The 26,402-nt window shown below is 32.8% G+C and overlaps 1 protein-coding gene across 2 annotated transcripts in view; it reads left to right on the top strand.

Moving 5' to 3' along the window:
* LOC115448225 (elongation of very long chain fatty acids protein AAEL008004) overlaps nt 1-25,165 on the top strand; it is a 41,486-nt gene extending 16,321 nt beyond the window's left edge. Inside the window, exons 1-7 of one of the 2 annotated variants that reach the window (XM_030175582.2) lie at nt 10,496-10,697; nt 10,828-10,896; nt 20,096-20,286; nt 20,514-20,594; nt 21,993-22,155; nt 22,288-22,424; nt 22,723-25,165. In XM_030175582.2, the coding sequence (XP_030031442.2) occupies nt 10,851-10,896; nt 20,096-20,286; nt 20,514-20,594; nt 21,993-22,155; nt 22,288-22,424; nt 22,723-22,947 (843 nt within the window). In that variant the 5' untranslated portion in view covers nt 10,496-10,697; nt 10,828-10,850 and the 3' untranslated portion in view covers nt 22,948-25,165. Of the gene's footprint in view, nt 1-10,495; nt 10,698-10,827; nt 10,897-20,095; nt 20,287-20,513; nt 20,595-21,992; nt 22,156-22,287; nt 22,425-22,722 lie in introns of those variants that run through there. The other variant, XM_030175581.2, reaches the window with a different exon arrangement.
* The last annotated feature ends 1,237 nt before the right edge of the window (nt 25,166-26,402 follow it).

The raw sequence follows: 26,402 nt of genomic DNA, 5'->3' as shown, positions 1-26,402 counted from the left end.
AATCATCTATGATTGTGAAAGGATGCAATGTTATAAGACTAAGTATTTCCACGTTTGTTAAGTTACATTGCAATTCTGTGATTACGGTTGAGGCTATGGATATTATTGTTTTTATTTTTATTATTGCTTTGAATGACGAAATGAGCTTGCCCTTTGCCTGATGGTAAGCGATATGACCGCCCTTAAACTGTAGAAACACAATCCATCACCTTGAATTACAAAGTATTGTTTGGTATTCCAATGCGCTCGGCATCCTGAGACATGAGATGTTAAGTCTTATTATTTCCAGTTGTTACGCTGGCTACAATGTTCTTGGCACCGGATCACAACAGTGAGTACACACTGCTGTTTGGCGGCCGAAATAGACGTTGCGACGGTACCTAAGTATGGCGGTACCCACGCAGATTCTCACATGTGCCATACCTAGCACTAGTGTTATTACTTTTATCCTATAGGTGTTGCTCGCGGCTTTGTCATCGTAAGAAACCATTGGAGTAAAAGTTGCAAGTTAATACCTATAGATTTTATAAATTATATGAATTAAAACATGTGACCAAAAATACAATGGAAATATTGCAAGAAGTCATTACGTAATGACACATTATTGTGACAATTAACAAATTATCAGATTTGCGTTAATGTCACTTCGGTACGAATATACGGTTGCACAAGTTGTTTCAAAACTATAACAATGGCGGACTTAATATTCAAGAATTCTTTGACGTTTGTCAAAGGTGGTATTAAGTCTGTCACTCGCATGGTATTAGTTACTGCCGTTATAAGCAACGAAAATTTTGAGAACATTCATTCCTGCAGCAATATACTTCAATTTCCTTCCATCTCTAGTCAATCCCATTATGTATGTTCTATTAAAATCAAAGACTGGCGAATTTATAATAAATTATGAATTAAAATATGATAGTGATTGAGCGTACTATGAAGATTATGTTGTCATAATTCAAAGTATCGATAAATCACACGCCACTTTGTCGTATTGTTTGCTTACTGATATTATAAATACAAAAGTATTGCACATGTATGAATGTCTAGATGGCGTAATCGTATTGCGGGATGATGGCCAGACAGGTCTTGGGTTAGATCTCCGTTTAAGGTAAACTTATATTGAATCTTTTGCTCATTATCAGTCCGGAGTAGAATTAGCTCGATATGGCGATAGGTCTCTATCAAGGAACAGAATATGTTATGCATAGCGAAAAGTTGTTGCAATAGTTACGTATAGGGATAAATAATGCATGACAAAATGTCGGTGCAGTAGTTACGTATCTGCCTACCCATTAGTAGATAAAAGGCGTGTGAATGTGAGTATCTCCATAAGTTTGGATGCTTGTTACAAATAAACACAGAAAACACTGAACGGATTTAGTTAGAATTCGGCGTACTGACGCTAATTGATGACTACATTTTGGGTGGAAAAGGTGAGTACATTTTCTGACTGAGACTGAATGAAAGTCTGTTTGAGTAAACAGTATTTCATTCTGGGAAAGGTCCTCTAAAAGTCGTAGTATTTTATAAAAACCGGATTTTTTTCAAAAGGGCAATAATTGATATTTATAATAATATACTTAAAGAAAACGATTGCATTTCCTCAGAAAAGGTGAATAGCAGTTAAAATGCGGTGCATTCTTACAAGTCCGTAATTGTGACGTACATACATTAATTAAATCACAATGTTCCTCATTTAACATCCAAGTATTAAAGTTCAATATTCAAGGATATAGAAAGCCGTGATATTTTAATTTCTTGGTAATTACGTTTTCTTTTTCTGGTTTTATGTAAGTAAATAATTTTCAAAACTTATTATTACCATACAATTCAGTAATGATTTTAGCAAAAAGGAAATAAATGAAAAGAATTTTAAAAATCTGAGATACGTGGAAATTACGATGGTATACCCAATGTTTGTTCAATTTCGGATCAAATGTGCAAATATTTGTCAAAGATTGTGCTTACGTCTGTTTGCCTATTTCTGTTTAAACGAATGCCAACGCATTTTGAATTTTTTGTTTTCATTATTAGTATTAGCAATAGTGACTATGATCTATGAAACATCACAAAATTCTACACAAAGCATCTTTTTAAAATTTTATTATATCAGTTATTTACTTCATTGGGCTACTGTTAGATGCGAGGAACTGCGCTCGTGCTTAGATACAGGTATTTAATTCGATATATGGAGGCTTATTTTTTTTTTATGACGAAATCTTTAAAGCCTTTGTCTTTTAAAAATAAGTTGTAATTATGTCAATTAAAATCTTGTGATACAGGGAGTCGATGTATTATCGGGCGAGTAGGTCGCTCGTATTTTTTCTTGAATAGAGAAAATCACGTGTAAATACATACATGCGTAGAAAAAATACTCATTTTTAAAAATCTATTTAGCAAGACCCAAACACAGACAAACAGCTGTATGGGTTTAACCTTTAATCAAAGTCAGTACAAAAGAACAGTAGGTAATTTACATAATGTACTAGCGGCTATTATTCATTGTCTGAAATATAGCCCCTAATTTCCTTCTTTTTTTCTTTTGTTTGTCGCTAATCGTCGTACGAAGACACGTGTTTGGATTAGGGAATGTTTAATCATATACCGTCTCATGTAATTAGCAATACTCTATGTTTTACCGCGATAGCATTGTTGGGAGTGGAAAGGACTGCCGGGACGAAGGTTCGCAGGTTCAAACCCACCTTTAACTTTTCTAAAGTTATGTGTGTATTCTTTATGAATTAAATTATCGCTTGCCTTAATGGTGGAGGGAAACATCGTGACTAAGCCTGCCTATCTCACAAGTTCTTCGTAAGAATTTCAAGGTATGTGAAGTCTCAACCCACATTAGTCCAGTGTTGGAGTAAGCCCGAAAATTCTCCCAGCAAAAGAAGGCAGTGCTCAGCATTAGCACAGTGTATAATACAGTGTACTATTTATTATATTATTATGTTTTAGGTTCCACAAAGACGGTGTTCATTGAATTAATAATAAATATGACATCCTAATTGTTATATTAGACACACGACACATGGGTACAACGCGCTGTTAATGTTTAGGTAATTTTCATAAAATACCAACGAAAATTCGTAACAAATAAATTTAATTAAAACAACTTACAAATATAAAACAATTTTTAAATGATTGAAGAATGCATTTAAAGTACCTGAGTCCTTGGGGTGTACAAAACCCATCCATTGTTACCTTACTTCCCTAGCGACCACAACACCAAAGAAATTAATTAAAACTTATAAAAATATATTAAGTATGTATCATAAAATATATGTAGATATTGTAGCTATGATTTTTCGACAAACATCACCTTAGTCCGCCCCAGGACCATGAAGGCCCCAAAGTCTTCGAAACGTCACGAGACTATTAACATTTAATAAACCGCAATAAAATCTGAAAAAACTTTTACTTCGAAAAATACTTACCATATCTTACCTAACGTAACCACAAAACCAAGACAACGTGTGTAACAACAGTGCAGATTATAAACATTGCAACATAACTAATAAACCGTCCCATTCACGACGAAGCAATTAATTAGCGCCAAATCAGCTGGTAATGGGAACCATTCCTATTCAGAATGAGTGACCTCCATTAGAGTGGGCTAAGGAGTAGTGACCTCTGATTGTAATTGTGAAATATGACCTCGAAATTTATTAGGGAAATTTGTAAATAAAAATAGTCCTGTATCTGTCCCACTGCGGGGAAAAGGCCTATTGCTGAAAGAGATGGGAAGTATGGCGGATTATTAACACACTGAAATTTTATAGTAAATTGATCTAAAATTATAAAGGTTTTATTACCATACAAAGGCCGTAAAATAAACCTACTTTTTGCAAATACAAGGAGTTATTTATAATTGCACATACCAATATAAATAATTAGTACCATATCGATCCGGGTGCTAATATGAATATGAATATTTATCATTTACATTAGAATCAAAATGTGATTTATAGTGGCCCTATCACATGGTAACATACTTAGCATGTAGAAGGTGTTAATACGATTCATCTTATTTATTCTACGGACTGATTTACTTCATAGATAAAGGTTTTAGTAGTAAATTTGTATAAAAAACGTTTATAGGCTTTGCTGTACACTCCTCAAAACGAGATATAAGATTCCAGGTTTTATATCGCCCAATAATTATTGTCTCCACTATCCTACAAATCGGAAAACAACGGAACTTGTACAATGCTGGTTGGTGACAGTCATACACGACGAAATGCTAGCCCAACAGGGCCTTCGCATAAAACAGAACTACCCAGTAGTGGCGAAGGGCTTGTTTTCCGAAAAGTAACTCGACACAACATATAAGTAGTTACTAATATGTATAAATGCAGTCTGCAAATCGTTATGATGGTAACAAGATTTTATATAAAATCCAAAAGAGAAGAAGGTAGGAATCGAGTTATATGGACCCTTAACTACTGCCAGAAGAATTGTCCTACGTAATTATGGAGACACTTTCAAGGATAATGAGAGGCCCAGTGGTAGGACTGGGGTGTGGATTGAACTAGACTTCAGGCTAGTTATAAGAAGACTAGAACGAAGAACTGGACTTGTAATACTTGTGCATCTAGACTTTAAAGAATTCACAAGACAGTGCTAATAGAACCAACTTATTACATGCTATTTAATATATTTCGCACGTAATAAATTAAAATCTCCTACAATGTATCATTAAGTTGCTAAGAAATACATTAATTCTTAGTAGCTTATTCTAAACGAAACATAGCTACGAACCATAAAAAAAAATAAAAAATAGGCGAAATCAGCCAAGTCAGTTAGCCATTGGTTACTATAGTAATATCAGCACTGTAATATATAGCGTTCCACTGCTAGGCACGTACCTCCTCTACTATCGAGAGAGATTAGGCCTTCATTCACCATACTGGCCTAGTGCAGATTACTAGACTTCACACACCCTCGAAATTTTTATAGGTATGCAAGTTTCCTACGATATTTTCCTTCACCGTTAAAGCAAGCGATAATTCACAAAGAATATACCCTTGATTTTAGAAAAGTTAGAGGTGTGTGCTCTTGGGATTTTAACCTACGGACATTCGTCTCGGTAGTTCGTTCCACACCTAACTAGGTTATTGCCGCTTATTGGTTATTAGAAATCTTGATTTTATTGATCTTTGATCAAAACTCTTAAATTGCTAAGATATTTAAACTGATCAAGAAAAATGTATGACGCAAATATCGTTAAACAGCTGCGCAATTTTTCCACAAACCTTTCACATGCGAGACAATTCTAATTATCATAAAAAGTGTCTGTGGTAAGTCTCATTGGCCTTACACAGTTTAAATGATCAAATCATGGCAATATGTGTTCTATACTATAAATGGCAGGGTCTATCCTCGATAAGCAATAAAATAGGTAAGTGATTTAATTATTATAAAACGGAACCATGTGAGCGTGAGAAATGTTTTAATTTTGATAGAAGAAATTCTGATTGATTTATTGATCATTTTATTGTATTCATTTAAGCATGATAAGTTGCCATTACACAGAAAACAATAGTATTTAATGCAATCATCATGATGTATAACCAGATTTGCCAATCAAACAAGCATTCAAACCTATACGAAAACTTCTACAATATTGGTTAGAAAATTTAATGCTATTGATATTCAATTATGAGACATTGAATATTCTAGTAGCAAAATGATTCAATATGATCATCATGAGCCTTTAAAAGTCGACTATTGAACATAAGCCTTGCCTAAGACTTCCAGATTAAACACTCTGAAGTGGCCCATCCAGCAAATAACAAAATGATTATGAAATCTATCAATTTCTTTATTGAATCCTTTCGAATGGATTTTATTAATTTAATAGCATAGTTACAAATTCTACGTGATATGTCAATCAATAAAGCACAAAATGCAATAACAAATAAGTGATCACGAAGTATGTTTTGTAAGTTACAACCTTTCCAAAATTTGTGTGTAGTCTGTATATTAAATAAACACAATGTAAGTTGGTATATATAACATATTGTATGTATCAACTATATGTACATACTGGTTCGTTGTTTTTTTACGTGCACGTTACGACATTCCTCTGAGGTCTCAGGTTCGTATCCGGGGTTGAACAAAATGATAATTGGGTTTTCTACTCAATATCAGTCCGGAGTCCGAAATTTGTTCCCAATATGGCGATAGGACCGCCCCCTATAACATCATCAGACAAAAAACACAGGCGAAAATTGAGTGCCCTAGTTGCAGTCCATACAAGAATTAAGGAGTGATTTAAGCGTGAAATTCGACATTACCCTAATTATTTACTTACAGCCTTGAGAGAGGTGATAATATGTCACTATTAGGTTAACACGTGATGATAGTACATACTCTAACATACCAAATCGAATTACTAGAAGTCATGCATAATTTTATGGGCATTAACAAATTTGTAATACAACAGTGAAGAAATATTTATTGCCATTGTGATAGAAGCATCGATACTTCGTCGATTAAGGGCCAACCTATGTTTTTGAAGTGGTAAAGACACATACTCTTACTGCTGACTCCGAAAAAAAAAAGGGGAATTGATCCTACCACCAAGGTGGCGGATCCGAAGTAATTTGGTAGTAAAGTTAAATCCGAATTTTGTCGTTTCTTCGTTTCGAACCGACGTTTCGACGTTCGTTTTTCGTAGTAGACCCATTTATCTCAAGAAGCTTATACGTGATGGATGTATTATCGAAAGGTTAATAACTGGCATTTGGATGGAAATAGCCTAAACTATTAATGACAGTATGACTTCTTCAAAAGTATGAAGACGACGCGTGACAGGTGCTATTGCAACTCCTGTAACTCAGGATTGGCCGTCACAAACTTCTTTCTTTGGTTTTGCGGGGAAAGTGCATTACCGCCCAAGCTTCGAGGGAGGCGATAGTGGTAATGAACTTTCTTCGAGAAACCTATACCATTCCTCGGCAACGGATCAATGATTCTTATACAATTGTATGTCAAACGAATGTCACATAAAGTTACGCGACTGGTTTGATATTTTGCCGGCTAATGTTATAAAAAATAAAATAGCTGCAAAACTTCGGTCATGTGATTACTCCTAATTATTGGTACGTCCATAAATCCGGAGCAATATTTACTAGATATACTAAAATCTCAATAAAGGTTTGTTTTGATGACCCTTTGCCATGCGATCATTGACCCTTATTTTTATGTATCATAAGACCGGGGCGGATTCCATCGTAACGAATAAATAATACAAGACTAAAAAGATAAAGCAAAATAAATGGTTTCAACAATCAAGGACATGTTGGGCCAACAAAACAAATTGTATTTTTATGTATATGAAATATACATAATAAAATAGTGCATTTACATACTAAGGTTGATACCAATGGATGTCAAGCACCACAAAGGGCTGTCTTTATCTGAACAATTAAAAATAATTAAGTTGTAGCAGTATTGTGTCTTTAAAATGGCAGTTTTTGAGATGTTTTGGCTAGTGCCTAAATACAAGATTTAACAGTTCATGTGCCACCAGGACTCTTGTCAAGTACCATGTATTGTTATTCAAATATGATTTACTATTGACGGACCTAACGCTACCATTAAACAAACAACTACTATCTAATAGTAAATATAAAAAAATTTCCCTACGGAGCAATCTGAAAGTTTTTAAAAGATGAAGAGTTCGGGCGCGGCGAGCGTTAAGGAGCATTTTTTTGCCACAGTGAATATTCATGTTATGCCATTCTTGAACCCGGAAAGCGGAAGAATGGTCAAGTCGGACTCACCGGCCTTCCGACTAAAACCTGAGGTGACCTGCACTTGAAACGGTTCCGGGGGATCGAGAGTACTTCCGAATTCGCCGGACTCATCACAGCACATAGCCGCTATGAGATTCATCTGTTTTGGGGCTCAGAGGTCCTCTTCTTTCGGCACCATTTGTCGAAATGGAACCGTGTATGCCCCGCTACGCGGCCACCCTATAGCCCCCTTTTAGTCACTTCTTACGATAGGCAGGTGATACCATTACGGAATTATTTAAATGCTTCCATACCACAAGGCTTGAATGTTATGGCGCCTGCGACATATACTCATGTATAGGTGACAAAACAATCGAATTAGTAAATTTTGTAACACATAATTATTTTATGAGCGACATACGTGCCACAAATTTTACACTTTAAACCAGTATTACATTCCAAATTTCGGTGTTATATGTGGTGTGACCACGCATCAGCATAAAATATTTATTACTTCGTGGACATTCTGAACAATATTGTCTTGGTTTTGCTAGGACCTTGGTTACTCTTAATTATTAATAAATGATAATCGCGCCTTTATTAGAAACTGCGCGGTATCTACTTCTCTAACATGTAACAATATTAAATGCTAGTTGATGGGGAAGAGCATTAGATGGGAATGCATAAGAAACCTCTAATATGGCAATATGGATATAGCTTAATAACTTCTGTGCTGTCAGAAGAAACCTTATCTGTTCTATATAGTAATCTCTCAAGGCAGTTCGCGGCATACATACTACTGCGGCGTGGACATTGGACACTATAGGACTTTATAATTACTGTTCAATGATTTTATTCAATAATTAATTATAATTACCTAACCTTATACTTAAAACGAATTCAGACTGTCTTTTCTAATTTGAAAGTAATTTCTATTTCGTTTAACTATAATACATTAACTAATTAGTTTCTTATGAAAGAAAAATTCTTGGTACATGAAACAAATTAAGCCTATTATGTAAATACATTTAATTTGTTTCATCATTCTTGACCTCCATTAATACTTTAAATTTAAAATGATTGTCTTCAAGTGGTACATATTTAACGTAAGTTCGTACTAAATAACATTTATTGTATTATAATGTATGTAATGTATGTAAATGTAAATTGCCTTATGGTTACCGTATGGTCAGCCTTGTTGAGAATAGAACGAATTACGAAGTAAAAGTTTGCTATTTCAAAATCTCTGGTACACATCACTGAATTTCCGAAGTTCCGTATGTATGGTTTTCCATAATCTTTCGATTTAGCGGTGAAGGAAAACATCGGGAGGAAACCCACATACATAAAAGTTTCAAAGGTATTTGAAGTGGACTAAGGCCTGAACCCTGTCGGTAGAAAAGTCCCGAGCTCAGCAATGTGATGCTATATCTGTCGTTATAATTATAAAACAGCCCCATATTATATACTGTCCCACTGGCACGGGCCTCCTCTACTACTGAGATGGATTAGGCCTTCATCTACCACGTTGGCCTAGTGCGGATTGGTAGACTTCACACACCCTCATAATTCCTATAGAGAACTTTTCAGTTTTCCTCACGATGTTTTCTACAACCAACTAAGCTATCGCCGCTTTTAAGTTATCAACTAAAAGCGGCTTTTAGGCTGTCGTTAGTCTTTTTTTTTACAAAAGAAAGCCGAACAAGCCACTTGACTGACAGTAAACAACACTACTGCCCATTAACTGGCACAATGGGTAGAAATTTGAATGACAAAAAAATTGGGTCGTCATAACAAGTAAAATAAGTCAATATGCTTAGTTGTAAGCAATACAAATACGTTCATCACGTCAGGCTTAGTCATCAGTTCCAGTAAAGCTATGGACTAATAAAACTATCTATTTTAGCGGCAACTTAAACACACGTCGTGATTCTTCATTTAATTGGAGCAGAAATAAAGAACAATAATGAAAAAAATACAAATAACAAAAAAAGTAACACGAAGTTAATGAATACCAAAATGTGGCGCTTCCAATTTCCCACTAATTAGCTTCAATGCCAGGTTTATAAAATTACAATGAAATAAAATTATTGTTCCGTTAAAAATGAAACCAGACCCAAGATTATATTATCTACATGGTTGAATTTAATTATGAAATCATATTATTTTTAAAACGGCCAAAAAAGCCGAAAATAAACCCTTTAATTTTTATTGATTCTATGGACAATTATTAGTCACTAATAATTATTAGTGCATTATTTCTTTAAATATTTGCTCGCTATTCCACTGCGCGAAAGTCTCGGTGTATATTTTCTTAACGGAGCCTGTATTTTGAGTTAGACTTCTAGCAATAACTGCATTCAGTTTCATGTGGTGGTTTTTGCATGATGCGTGTATACGCATTCATGTTTGTATAAGCATACACACAGACAGACAAAATATAAATACTATTGTTTTGACTTCTGTTGATTTAATAAAAATAAAATATATTTCTTCAATATTTATAAGATACAGAGCAGCCTGTTATACTTATGCAAGGTAGATAATATAAGAAATAGAAATTATATTCGCGGAAATAAAAAATGACCAAATAAATACAAGAGAAGCTTTCGCGACCAATACGTTTGCATTACAACAAAACATTAACTTTTGAATACATTCCGCATTAATCGGCACTAATAAATATTTAAAAAATTCGATGACGCAGCGTAATTAACGCATAATTATCTAATAGTTTTTAACCTTATATTAAATAGGGTATCGGAACAAGCGCGAGTAAACGTCAGGTGGGTGAAACCGCAAGCGGTGTCCTCCGAAGGCTGTCGGCTTTTTTCGCAATACAAATTTACTTTTAATGTAAAGATATTTTATACGCCAGTTTTCGATCGTTGTTTGGACAAGTGGGTGTTTCTAACGTGCCAATTGGGTCAAAAAGTGATTTTAGTGCTTCAGGTATTTATTTTTATATAAAAAATGTGCTTGAGTGCTTTTTTTGAGCGCTTTTATTGTGTAAAATAATGCAGTGAAATAAGTGGACGTTGAGTCGTAAATTAGTGTTTAAAATTTTTCATTTTGGTTACAGGAGCTGCGAACGTAACAACCAATATGTCTTTCGTTGATTCGTACAGAAAATTCATGGAGCGAAACAGCGGTGAGTTTATATTTTTTTACTGTTTTTTAGCTTAGTTCCTCAAGTTGGTCAATAAAAAAATCTTATTTTCGTACAAACAATAATTTTATGTCCAATAAAATTTACCATATACTATACATAATATGGACAACACGAAAACATGAAAAATAAAAAAGAAACGTCGACGCAAACTGTTACACTTGTGCCTATAAGAATTTAACCCCTTTATTCATAATGTTTAATAATCCTTTAGTACTTTCGTTATAAAAAAATATATATTGTAGCGGCGCTGACGTTATTAGCGTTGATTTTAGTTATGCGCTGACAGTCAAAATAATCAGCGTACACAAGTTTTTTTTTTAAAACATTTGTATTTTAATTAACCCTATCTAACGAAGTAGGCACATTATTCAAAGTATTTCTTGGATAGACAATTTTTTATTATAAGACGCTAAATTAATCTTCCATTTTTATCGCCCAATATCGATTTTTTCCATAAATCATCAACTAACATTTCGGGGCATTAACATTGGTAATATCCATCAAACCAGTCTTATTATTATAATATGATAACGTGTCGAATTTAAACCTTATTTTGTTTCGGTTAAGCCATTATTAAAACTGGTTTAGGTATCGTTTCTGTTTCTCAAATGATATAAAGTATTCCAAATTATTATTTGTACCTATGAGATTAATTTTGATCGTCGATGATACAAAATATCTTTCTATAGCATGATTTTAGAAAACCAGTATTATTCTACCTTTAAACTTAGTATATAGCATTCAAAATCGACTGTCTAATATGGATGACTTTTTATTTTCTTTACAAATATTCATGACATAAGATACCGTTATACAGTAACCGGAAAAACTTAAGCACAATATCGCATAAATACGTCTAATAATTGTTGCTCCTATATCTACACCATTTGAATTAGTCGTATGCACTAAACATTTAAATTTTGTCTGATTCACACAAGCATGCAGAAATGAAAAAGAATAGTACAGTACTAACTACTATACTATTCTTTTTACTACTATGAAGAAATAACACACCCAATCTAAGTAAAGAAAAATATCTAAATGTTACATTTTACGAGGTCACTATCAGAGTCTATGGGTCTTCGTTTGCGTACCAGAAAAAGGAGTTTGATATGGTGTTGATTATTTTGTTAAATTATATTATAATAATATATAATAATAATATCAGCCTTGTATTATATACTGTCCTACTGTTAGGCACAGGCCTGCTCTACTACTGAGAAGGATTAGGCCTGAGTCTACCACCCTGGCCTAGTGGGGATTGGTAGACTTCACACACATTCAAAATTCCTTTAGAGAACTTCTCAAGTATGTTTCCTTACGATGTTTTCCTTCCCCGGTAAGGCAAGCGATAATTCACAAAGAATACACACATAATTTTAGAAAAGTCAGAGGTATGTGCCCTTGGGATTTGAACCTGCCGACATTTGTCTCGGCAGTCCGTTCCACAACCAGGCTTTCGCCGCTTTCTAGAATTTAAATTTGTCAAATTCTAGTATAGGACAAAAAAAATATGTTACGTATACTATTCGTCAAATACAATATTCCAGGCGCTCACTTTACGTCGCCTAAGCTTTTAACATACGACAAATAATTAAATCAATAAAAACATCTCCATCATTCTAATGACAATAAGTATTGGAAAGGGCAAAGTCATGTTATCGGACCTCGCGCCGCAAATAATGACATTAGAATTGTAAATCTAAAAATGTAATTTACATAGTTTAATTTGAAAACACCTACGTACGCTGGCTTATGCTTACAAAGTCGTAAGTTAATTTTCATGTTGCAAAAATGAGTTTTCAAATTTTTATGTTGGTAAAAATCAGAAAATTATAATAATGCATAGTCCCTCCATATTTATTTTTCGGGATAATTGAATTTTTCTATTGAATAAAATATTGAATCATGTGCTGTACACAATTCAATTTGTTCATAAAATATAACATACACTATATAATAGTATGCCAGCGATATATTTGCATTGTTTTTATCCCTAATACGAGTAGTTAATTGGGATAGCAGTAATATTATTCGCAAACGCCAATCTCGGGTAAACTCTGTCAAATCAGTGATCTCATAGATTGGACGTGCATACGCATTAAAAACGTTTTGTTAGTTTCTGAACTAAGTAAAAAAAAATGTAAAGGGAAGCGTACCTGGTAAAACAAACGTTATAGAAGCAGCTCCAGGGGCCGTAGCCAAAACGCCTTTCAATAGTCGTTTATTCTAGTAGAAAAAAATATTTATAGAAATGTCATATCCTAGCGATAGAATAGTCATTAGGCTGTCATTCCTACAAAATTTATTTTTATTGTTGTAAACGATTGTATAAACACGTCTTGGCAATGAACACAGTATTATTTAGTGACCGATTATTGTTATTACGGGCGCGCCAAAATGACCCAACCACACTTGATTAAGCGCAATAGGATACAAATATAATATTTGAACAGGGTTGATTACCTCTCGCCAGTCGACGCAATTATGACGGCCTGTTTGATATCGGATATAGTTGTGGTCGCGATCCGGGCAAATACAAATATTCTACCACCATTACTGTTTGATTGGACTCTGTATTATGCCTTCTAAAATTATACTATTTGCCCTATTTCAAGGCAAAATTAAGAGTATTAAAGCCAATGTTATATTATAATTTTGAGACCGCTGCACTTTACACAACTGGTCTTGACATGGTGATACTGGTTTTTGGTATATACATGAATGAAATTTATTTTGAAATTTAACTAATTTATGGATTTTATTGCGGTTTTTATATTATAATTTTCTCCCGACGTCTCGAAGGCAGCAGCATTCATGGTCAAGGGAAAAGGAAATACATTCGTGGTTTTTTTCTTTTTTATCGCGTTTTTGTTGATATCATTCTAATTAAACATTCTAAATTACCTATGGCAATTATAGCTACTATTATTATATATGACAATATTAATGTGAATGACATAGAATAGTAAAAAAATAACGATGAGACCATTATTACAGCTTTGTTATAATAATTTCGTCAACCACCATAACCATTGTTTTAAAATGTCCTTTTTAGTTTCATTGAAATGATCATTAACTACTACTACTACTACTGCAGCAACCATCTGTCAAGATATGGCCAATATAGTCTAGCTACTCTATATTGCTAACATTATAAACAACATCTTTTGTTTTAAGAGGTTTTGCGGCAGACGTGGTCTTGCCATATACCACGTTCTATGTTAACTGCATTTTATGCAAATTACCTTTCATAGATCTCGCTACCTATCGGGTCTAAAATCCTGTGTCATATTGAAACAAAATATACTCACAAAACTTCATTGGAATCGGTTTGGAAGTCTCTGAGATTAGCGCGTTCAAACAAAATTTTCAGCTTTGTTTATAGCATAGATAAAGACTTTTCTTTATTCCTATAAGTCAGACACAAAATCATTTACTACGATAACAAAAAACTAGTTCTTTGTTAATAAGGAAATAGAATAATACTGATGAGAACTACTCAGACAAATTGATATATAACCTAATGACTGCTTATCTCCAAACTACAAACGCACCAGACAACTTATAACTTACTATATTTACAATCAAATGTTGCAAAATATTCTCATAATCTTATAACACACTGTACATATTTCTTTACATCGTGTAATGTCTATTTGCGAAAGATTTCGTTTATAAAATACTAGTTTTCAGGGAAAAAAAAAATTCCGACTTACTTGATAATATGTATTATTACATTATGGCCAAATTACAAAATAATTATTAACTGTAGCCTATGTGTTATTCTAATATTATATAACCAATATTACTGTAAAGTGTCATCCTTAACCGTTCAGTAGTTGTTTCATGAAAGAGGGACAAACATACATACATCCAATCTCACAAACTTTCGCATTTATAATATTAGTAGTATGTGAAATGATCATCTAGATCGTTTCTTTATTCTCATTTCTTAATTTGTCAATAAATAAAGCATAATATGACGTGTTTGTATTTTTCCGTTCGTTTGTCTAGCTGTGGAAATGTTATGTCAGAATGCATTACCGAATGCGATCATTATGTTCGCGCATATATAAGATGTCTATAAACAACTTATCTATGCGCTAATGTCTACACATAGCGTGTCCACATCTCGTTCAGCTTATATTTTACTAATAAGTTAGTAAGATTTAAATAAGTACTAGGATACTATTAATTCATATCTCGTAATATTTTCGACCACCTTGTTAATTTTTGCACCACCAACCAATGTACCAAAAAAAAAAACACGTGAATGTGTAGGGAGGGAGGAGTAGTCTAAAACTTCACCACATATCACCAGGGGGAACGAGGGTGTTAAGAAGTTACGTGATTAATGAACGACCCCTAATGGTTGCTGTCGCAGATTTACCACTTCAATTATGTTAATGAATGTAACTACCTGCTTTGTAACTAAAATGTGACTAGGCTTTCTATATTCTTTATTACATGTCCATTTATAAATTATAATTTCATGTAGATAGTTCCTGGCGGCCTCTAAGCAAGTTGCAAATAATATGCGGATAATAACACAAATGTAAACAAAGATCGGGTGTCATTTTTGTAATTAACATATATTATTATTATGTTTCATAATATATTCATTTTCTAATTCATTAGCATGGGTTTATAGTATCTATATTATAAAAGTATGTACACAATTATCGGGTTAAATTAAAACATGCCAGGCTTATACCTACATCGTAGGTTGACGCAGACAAATAAAAAAAGGGTTTAAACTGTAACTTCAAACCCAAAATAAACATACAAATATATTTTTTATTACTGTTTAGCTCAAAAATAATTGCTTGAGTACCTAAGTAGTCAAATTAATATATAAAACTTCAAAAAAGGTGAAGGCGTGTTTGCAATCTGGCAAACATTTGTTGGTAGTACGAGTGTTCCACAAATATTTAAGAACTTATTGTTTGTTATGTTTTGAATATGATATTGAAGCTTTAACATCACTACGACTAATGGTCAAGATTTAAATTTTCTTTAGAAACGATAAAATTATAGAAACAATGGGAAAGATACCTTAAGATTTAGGAAATAAAAGTGGTATTTAAAATAAGAACATTACAAGTCAATTATATCGTCGTGTTAAAGTCGTTCCACATTGGAGTATTATTTAATTTAGTATATGAGTTTGAATCTCGGGTCGGACCAAGAAATAAATGTGACTGGATTGTTCCAACTTGAAAATTACTCAATTACGTCTCGAAGCAATGCAGTGCCGCAGTGCCTAGGAAAGCACGTAAATCCGTTGGTCCTGCGCCTGATCTTTCACTAGTTTTGTCGGATTGCCGTCTCACCGGACTATGAGAGTAAAGGAACAGTGAGTGCACCTGCGTATTGCGCACACACTTGTGCACTATAATTTATCCTGCGTACCGGGTTGATCTCTCTTGAGATTGGACGTCGTGGTCGAAATTTGACTAGGAGGGATTCATTCATTTAATGGTGCATTCTTACGGATGATACGAAACGTATATGCACAGCCCACTTAGAGTGTCTCAAAAACGCGCCTTGTAAGTTGATGTCGATGTTTGTGATTGATCGAGAGGCCAATGCGTCATTCACGTGTTAGTCTTTCAAGGAGTCGTGTCGTATTTTGTTTTTTTTTTATCGTATACTAAGCACATAAAACATTTAGCATTACATTACGTCGGATTCCTTTCTTGATTGTTTATAAGAGCATAAATCCACTCGACGGTTTTTACAACCTTGCGAGGATCAAATCCAAATAAAATACGTTGCGATCGGTAACTCTGTACGTTTATACAAAAATCAAAAATATCCGAAACACGCGTAGTTTTTTTTTTATTTAATAAAAGGCATAACCCAGAACACAATTATTATAAAGAATACTTAAGCACTAAATTACATTAAGAGTAGATTGTATTCCTTAAACCTATGCCCTAATTGAAATTATACTACAGAAACGACTCTACAAAAAACAATAAAAAAATCTGCTTATAGAGTTATATAGAATCTGCTTAGAGTTATATAAACATAAATTGTATGAAAACTAAATTGTACTACCTATAAACTACTTAATTGTCGGCGCGTATAAAATACGCGATCTGTATAGGCCCTAATCGGTTAGTCAAAGTGACATAACAGTTGTAGCTCATTACATTGAATTGTAATAGTGTGAGTTCACTCATTGTGTCTATTTATGTTAAAATAAATACATAAAGAGTGAGCATACTTAAATGGCATGGAATGCTTCAATAAGTTTATTTCCTCAAAATGACGTAATTTGGTTTAGGTATTTGTTTTTAACCGACTTATTAGTGGAGGTTCTGCTTTCGACCCGTATGTATATATGTAAGTTTGTGTGTGCGCGATTTTCTCAAAAACTATTGATCCGTTTTCAATGGGATTTTCTGTATTTAAATGTATATTCATGGATATACTAATACTACACAAAAACTTTACTACATAAATACTATACACTACAAACTTCTTTATTAAATCCTAGTGGGTCTAATGAAGATCTTCGGAGGTAGACAATGGAACTCTTCTATAACTACTCCGCCATTACTGCGATTTTACATCTATGTATTGTAAACGACCAAAAAAGTTAAAAACAATAACAGTTTAACAAAAAAAATCATTCGCTTCAAAACCACTAGAAACCAAAAATAATTTAACTTTATGTTTGGAGTTTGGTGCCTAATTTAAATTGCATGCTAGGGTAACTAAATATAGTACCATAACAATGTTCAATTTAAATCAGTCACCGACTCCAAATACTCGTATATAGTTATTTATTTATTTATGTAAACTCTTTATTGGTACATCAAGTCGTAAAGAAAAGTTTTACGTAAATTAATATAGTAAGTATTTTAAGTTATTATACGTATCTACAAATAACTATTTTTGTAATAATTTTGAAGTTTTATTTTTGATATTTTATATTTATTACGTCTATTACCTTGCCTTCAATTTTATTAAAGTCGAGTTTAAACTTCCGCCAAATTTCAACTAGTTACTCAAGTAATAAACAAAGACTTGTCAAAATACATTTATTTACTTATCTCGTCATTTAAGAAAGTGCAAGTGGTACTGGTTTTATGAACACAGATATGATTATATACTAGCCATTAAAGTTTATAAAAAATATATCGTTTTTTAAGTCACAGTAGCTATTTCAATTATGATGAGGAAGTCCATATTTTAATAGAAAATTTTAATTTAATTAAAATGCATTAAATTTCCATTTTTACTAATGCTTAACTGAAAAAAGAAATAATAATAAATTAAACTTTGTGTTCTTTATACTTTTTCTAAGACTGTGGTAAAACCCCGGTCGAGCCGGAGGACGGCTCCACTTTCATGCCAAATCAAATATATTTATAACAAGGGTCTACCATTTTAAATATTACGTCTCAATTTCTCACTACACAATAATTTACTACTATTATTTACATACCTATATAGCTTTACTTGACGATAAATTCTCATAATATAGTACATCTGGCAATAATACTGCAGTTTGTATGCGACGCGTGCGCATCTTTGGTTTTCTACGTGATCAGAGATCTTATACCTTTGTGGTGGGTCTCGATTAGGTGTCTTTAAGCATTTTTATTAAACGAATAATTTTTTTTGCATGGTAGAGGTAGTTTTTAAATCTGATTTATAATCTGACGTTATTATGAAATAGATTCGGAGGATTTGTTCATTTTAAATGTTAATTAATAAAACCAATTTATTTACGAAAAGTAATAAAATTATATTTTTATTATACCGGTACCGATACAGCATAAAAAACAAAATCTCTCGTTTTGCATCCTTTAAGGAATTTTCTTAATAGCTTAATTAATAAACTGAGGTTTGGAAGAAGTAAGTTACCTCTTATTCATAGTCATTATTAGAAGAACAATCAATACCACTTTCATAATCTACTTAATTTCAATACTACAATAACTCGTTAATATATAAGAATGCCAAAACATTTGTACGTTTATTGCTTGTTTTTTAAACAATTGCTTGGGATTTGCCAAATCGCACTTTGCCAATTTGCCAGGCTAGCGTGGCAGACCGAAGCCCAAATCTTCTAAGAAACTAATTCTCATATTCGGATAATTAACTTTTAAAATCAATGTCGACGGTGTTTTAAAAATTGAGCTTGAACTTTATCTCTACGACCTTAAGGATCAGGTATACGTACATTTGAGGTATCTTGGCTACTTTTTTAAAGGCTGTATAGTAAATAGAGGAAATGTTTGAGCTATTATTGGTTATTTAGTAACTGATTTGGAAGAAAAATAACAATATTTGGAAGTTTTTCCAGCCATACAACTGTGTGTTGTCCAATCTGTTGTTGGGATACTAATGTCTAGACGTCTATCAATATATTAAGTTATAAAACTGTTTTAAGTAATAATAACTTATATTTCACCATTCAATCAATTATTTGCTAAAAATCCATAAAAATCAATATTCTTATGTTTCAAAATAAGATGATGAAAGTTCGGATAATGCAACACCTATTGCTAATCATAAGATGTGAATTTTGCAGAGTTAACGTTATAAATTATTAATTTCAGGCGAATTTCTTTAGTTAAATGTTTCGAAACTTGCACATTTCACTTATTCTACCTTAAATCAACCAAAATAAAAATGAAAGGGGCTTAATTTAGTAACATGTCTAAAGAGTGACAGTAAAAACTTTTGTTACTTTTGCCGAAATTATGAGGTTTGTGTTGTGATAACTCTTATGGCTTTCACTTTAGCCACGTTTTTGTTTTGACAATTCTTAAGATTACCATTACTTTTCATGCAAAAATGCTATTGATGTATCTTACCTTTAACCTTCATAACAGACGTTCTTTACGTTGCTTTCGTGTATAATGTGAAGCTCTTAAAATTATTTTTTTCATCTACTAGTTTTTCCAAGATAAATGTTCTGTTTTATATCCAAAATAAAATGGAGATTATATTATTTTGATTCCATGCAGTTTATGCGTGATGCTTGTACAAACATTTAGACGGAGAAAAGATCTGCAAACTGTTGTTTTGGCTTCTTTTGTTAATAAATACCCCCATATTAGTTATTCTTCGATATCTAAATGTACACATTGACCGATTACAATTTTATTACATGTAAAGATTTACCTAATAAAATAATTTCTTTCTTTCACAGATCCGCGGACAGAGAACTGGATGCTCATGTCCGGGCCAGGACCGCTGTTGACCATCCTAGCAACATACCTTTACTTCTGCACTTCAGTCGGTCCTCGCTACATGAGGGATAGGAAGCCCTACGACCTTAAGAACACTATAATTGCGTACAACATATCACAGATTTTTATGAGTATTTTCTTAGTATATGAGGTAAGTTTATTTCAATCTATTTCTATCAGTAATTAATAAACAATCTTGCTTTAATAGGTTCTCTTTTTATCTGATTGTCAAATTTACCCTATACTGTTTAAAATGTTACCCTATATACCTTTGATTGGTAAGCTGAAATATTTTTCATCTATTTTGATTTTCTATTCGCTTTACCCGGGTATGAGATTAGTCTTAATGTGTCATCCAAAAATAAAATCTACTTACAGGGTTTAGTTTCGGGATGGTGGGGCGACTACAACTTCTCTTGCCAACCAGTAGACTACTCAGACAACCCTAAAGCAACGCGGGTAAGTATGATAATAGCTTAGCCTTGGGAATAACGTAGTTATTAAATTATAAGTATTACGATAATATTGTTTTCGGGTGCAAAGTCCGAATAGGTACTTGTTACATCGCGAAAAGAGTTATTATAGATGTACTTGATTAGGTGGCGATAGGCTGATATCCATGAAACATGTACCAAGAATCATTATTGTCACAGATCTATTGAGTTCACTTTTGACAAATGATTAGAAAAATTCAAAATTTGATAGAACATACTATTTAAAAAGAGTCCAAAGTGTAACAGATTTCAAAATAATATTAGCATACTTATCAATTAATTTATGTGGCCACTGCCTTATTATTTAAACCCAAAAACGACGAGCTAGCCGTATTTTAATAAGCTATGTATTCGAAATTTATAACACATGTAGAAAATATTATTAAAGTTCATATTTCTGCAATATGTATCTTTACTTTGGATTTTTTAGATTTTTTGCCTGTGGATAATATTTCATTAATTCCTTGAAGAGAATGCCACTAAAACTGGCAATTCCGTGCACTCGTCATAAAGTATAGGATTTGTTATATATTTTTAAATTTTTATTTGCAACCATCACTATTAGGTAGACAATTTGATACTAGCTAAAGTTGCCTATGTGTATTGTGGACCTAAAATTGAACGCATGCTCAACGTCGCTTAGTCATAAACCCCAACGCTTAGCGACCAATGTTGACAGGACAAATGATTTTGCAGAATAAAATATGCTTCTTGATTTGGTTTACATATTATCGGACACATTAATGGATTATTATTTGACATCGTCTTCATATTAAGGTTATAACACACCACCTGCAATCTTCACTATGGTGATTCTCTTTTCATGTAATGATTTACTTATGTTGCATAAAGTGCAAATTATATTTCGAGAATGAACATCGCCTTTAAAATTTAAAATCGTGTCGGTATTGTTTTGTGGTAAACATTATATTTCGTCAGAGATAGATCAATGATTATAGGATCAGCTTGTAGGTCGACTATTTACAAAATATATGATTGCTGGCTTTAATAATTACATCCTATTGAAAAATACGTCTATGTTATGATTATTTCCTATCATTCGAATTTTAAAAGATTGATCATTATTACCGACTACATAATCATGGACTTAGTTTGTTTCATCTATGATCCGGTAAACGCTCATATCACGCTGGCTAATTGTACGCGAATCTACAGCGAGGTGAAGGAGAAACGCTCTCCTCCAATTTAATAAGACCATTAACTTGACCATGCATAAAACACGGACTAAATCATCGACACGTGGTATCTTTAATTTACAACTAATTGAATTGCATTCATTAATATAAATTTGACACTTTCATATAGGTAAAACATTGTGTTCACTGTTTGTCTTATTTGTTAGATGGCAGCGGCGGTATGGTGGTACTTCATGGCGAAAGTAATTGAGCTACTGGACACAATCTTCTTCGTGCTCAGGAAGAAGAACAGGCAGATCTCCTTCCTCCACCTGTACCATCACTTTATGATGCCGATCTGCGCTTGGATCGGAGTTAAATTTTTGCCAGGTATAGCAAGCTATTCCATAAATTTGTTACTTTAGTATTCCTCCAATTAATATATTGTCATAATACATCATTAAAACTGAAATATTAATTGGCTTGTTATCAAGATTTTTGATAATATATATTTTTTTACAGGCGGTCATGGAACTCTCCTCGGTGTCATCAATTCTTTCATCCACATCATCATGTACACATACTACTTGATCTCAGGGCTTGGTCCGCAGTACCAGAAGTTCCTTTGGTGGAAGAAACACGTCACCACGTTGCAACTGGTATGTTTAACACTTTCTTTACAAAAAGTATTCTTTATTGTTTAGTTCTATTTTCTGTCCTCGAACATAAAATTTTGCTATCCGGAAATAGAAAAAGTACTTAAATATTTTAAAATTTAATCACACATCAAATTTCTTATTATTCAGCAATATTTCAACGGTTACATCGAAATACCTATTTATTTAATTAACGGAAATATTTAAAGTGAAGTGTTAGGTATTCTAGAATCAAAATTTAGTACGAGTCAAATAACTTCATCGTGAATAAAATTTAATTATATTTTTTAATTAATTACAGATCCAATTTTGCATCATCTTCTACCACAACTTTTCTGTTTTGTTCTGTGAATGTAATTATCCTAAATTCATCAATTTCCTTCTGACGGTCAACGCTGGACTCTTCTTATATATGTTCGGAAACTTCTACTACAGAAATTACATGAAAGGAAACACGAATGTAAAGAAAGAAATCAAAGAAGCTCAACAAGAAATAACTGCCAATGGAAAAACGAAAGAATGCTAGTGAATTTCAAACTATAGTTAAATGTATATGATGTTAATCATAGTTTTAAAACAAATTTAGTTGGTAAGCTATTTTATAGTTAAATGAAACTAATAGTTCACCACACCATCTTCAGTAGGCTACGCTGTATTTGTACAAATAATTTTAAGGACTCAACCTTTCATTAAGGATTATGGAGATGGTAATAAACACTTATATTTTTAAGTGTTGTAATAAATACTCTTTTAGTTGTAACAATTTTCTTATTATATAAAACTTTGTGGATTGGACCAACGCTTCGTTATCATTCGGTCTAGAGATCAACCCTTATTACTCATATCTATTTTTCATTCATATTCATTGTATTGATAGCCACGGTTTATTCAAAATATTTTTAATGAAATTTGTTATTGCTTAAAATGCCATGATTCCATTTTTAATGAAATTATTGATTTAACGAAATTTGTTATTGCTTAGAATGCCATGGTTCGAATCCCGGGTTAGACAATGTGATATTTTTTTTTCTGTCTATGCAGAAAAAACAGTATCCGGCACGTACTGACTGTACTGAGCACAATTCCAGACTCAGGGCTCGTATCATTATGAGCCCTGAGTCGAGGAGTCTTATACGGCGATATACTCGCCCCCTATCACATCATGGAATGAAACATAGATGGAAAAAAGTGGGTACTTTGATTGCTATTTATCTACCCCTTCGGGGATAAGAGAGTAGGTAATTTGTATCTGTGATATCGCTTATCGAAAAAACAACTAATTCTATAATATTTTACAATCTACATAAACAATTCATAGAAGAAATAAACTGTTTTTTATTGTATAATGAATTTTTGAATGAATGAATGATCAGAACTAACCTAAATGATTTCGAAGCATGAATCCATACAAAGATTTTCAAACAGTTTACACAAGTTGTCTCTTAGTCATCGGTGGATTTGTAGATGTAAGAAATACCCTTGTTATTTATTTTATATTATAAGCTAATGTATCTAGCATTTTTTATCACCACAACTTTGTTATTGACAAGTCAATCTTAAGTTTGACCTATTTCTAAAACTACCTGTCTAAAATAAAACTGATGCATTTTGGTATGTAAATATATTTTATAAAAAACAAATGTATTGCATTTTATATTCGATGTATTTATGAAATTGTCTAGCTATGACATACTATTATTGGGACCAATTCTGAGTAATATATTATATTTTAATAGTACTTGCGTTCCTACGAGCAGCTCCGCTTGAGTAAAAGTCCGTCACACAATCACCCAAGCCCCCGCCGCGCAGACTCTTAAAACAAAAGAAGCGCGACGTAGTGGCGCGGTTTGGTACAATGAGTTTTCTAGCTAACCTTAAAACATTACATATTTTTGATTACAAGGGTGGATTTCGATTAAAAGTGACCTTTGAGGTTTCTAACTAAGCTTAAATATTTGATTCTGATGTTAAATTTTGATGAAATACACCCTATATGTTCAGAGAAAGATTAATATTTTTCAATAGTTAGATACTGAATTCAACTAGTGGCTTCGTGTTACGCCACAAACATTTAAAATCTATCTCCTTATTCATTGACTTTTTTTATCTAAGGACGCAGCATTGCTGTGATAACAAGTCTGTATCTCAGTGCTGACGGCATGCCAGCCTTCGCAGTGTGTAGAAATACGACCGTTGTGATTGGCTAATATTGAGATACAACTTGAATCTAATTGGCTGTCAGATAAACAAAGCTGAGAAACAGACTTGTTATCACAGCATTAATCCGTCTTTAGATAAAAAAAAACTTCTATGAATACGGGGTATATGTCTTTAATTATGAATCTAACCCTTACATCAAGAACACAATGTCTACCAAGACTCTGTAAATTACAATTGTCATTAAACTGCAAACAACCACTGCATATAATAGCTATAAATATAAACAGATCAAGATTTGAACATATCGTTATTCATAAACCAATGCAATAAGTATGGTATTATAACAGTTAGTGGTTATAAAGTTTGTAAGACTTCCTTCAAAGACTTGAATAACAATAAATATCTTTGTATGATTATATGAAATTTAAACTTAAAAACTGTGTTTTCTGTTCTATCTATTAATTGCTAATGGAAAATGAAATATATCAAAAGTTAATATATGTTTTTAAATGTAATAAAGGGAATAAGACTACAGACAATACAATAAGACTTGTTTTAATTTAAAATATAAGTGGGTAAATACATTTTTTTGTGTTTCATTATTAATTAATACTTAATTGGAAAACTATTCTTCATCATGTAATTTTCTATATGATTTAAAACTCAACTCAAAACTCTCGAGCTTAGAGATAAATACACTGTGGAGTTTTAAGATTTTGAACTAAATTATAAGACGATATACTTAGCCTAACGATATACAAAACGTCACACGACTGTCCGTAAACTAGTCAGCCAGAACCTTAATTCGTAAAATAAACATCACACTTGACAACAGTCAGGAAGTTGATGAAATAAATACAGATCATATATATAGTAGTAGTGTATCTTTGATTAGATCAGTCATCTAATTATGTTAGCGAAGCCCCAAAAGTATAGTATATGAATTTTTCCATAAATGGTTTTCGTCATATGTGGCAAACCATCCACATTTTGTCTCCCTTTAACAAATCTGTTATATCAACTCAGGAGTATCGCAAATACTCTAATCACAAGCATGTCTGGCATGTTGTTTCTAGCTTTTATAAATGATGTCACATCTGAGACTAAAAATGGTGAATGTCTGTTCTTTGGAGACGATTTGAAAATGTATGGTAGTGACCGAAATATTAGACTGTATTTTAATTCAAAATGGCTTACGCATACTTGAAAATAGTCTCAAATCATATGAGCCTAAAATATGTAAATTAGTATCACCAAATCAGATTTTCAAGGAACGAACGTCGATGTCGAACTCTAAATACTAAATATAATACGGCCAAATTAAATGAAACTTATGATCTCGGTGTTATGGACAGTGTCTTGACTTTTGAAACTTATATTAATGGAGTTACGAGAAGGTCTACTCAAATTTAAGATTTTTCACGCTGATAGTAACGTGACACACTTACGTGGGCTACTATGGCGGATTTTAACACCTTGTTTAAGGTGGTGTTATTCGGGCGGATATAAAATATATCCTACCACCAGCAAATATATTGTGCAAACTCCATAAAAATGTGATGCTAGGCCTCATGATGGGCAATAAATGCCAACATGACATGCTTCGAATCGGATATAACAGTTTTCACGGATTTAGGTCTGAATCTTGCGTCGAACAAAGCGATGTTGTTTTATTTTGCTCAGTATTAGCCCGAAGTCTGGAATTTATGTTTAATATAGAAATAGGCTCGGTCTCTATCCCTATTAACCCCTTCAGGAACATTTTTTTAAAATTTTAATTTATTTATAATTCGTAAACTTATATTTTGATTATGCGTCATG

This window comes from Manduca sexta, chromosome 26, assembly GCF_014839805.1.
Source record: "Manduca sexta isolate Smith_Timp_Sample1 chromosome 26, JHU_Msex_v1.0, whole genome shotgun sequence".
NCBI lineage: Eukaryota > Metazoa > Arthropoda > Insecta > Lepidoptera > Sphingidae > Manduca > Manduca sexta.
This window is presented reverse-complemented; position numbering and strand designations above follow the sequence as displayed.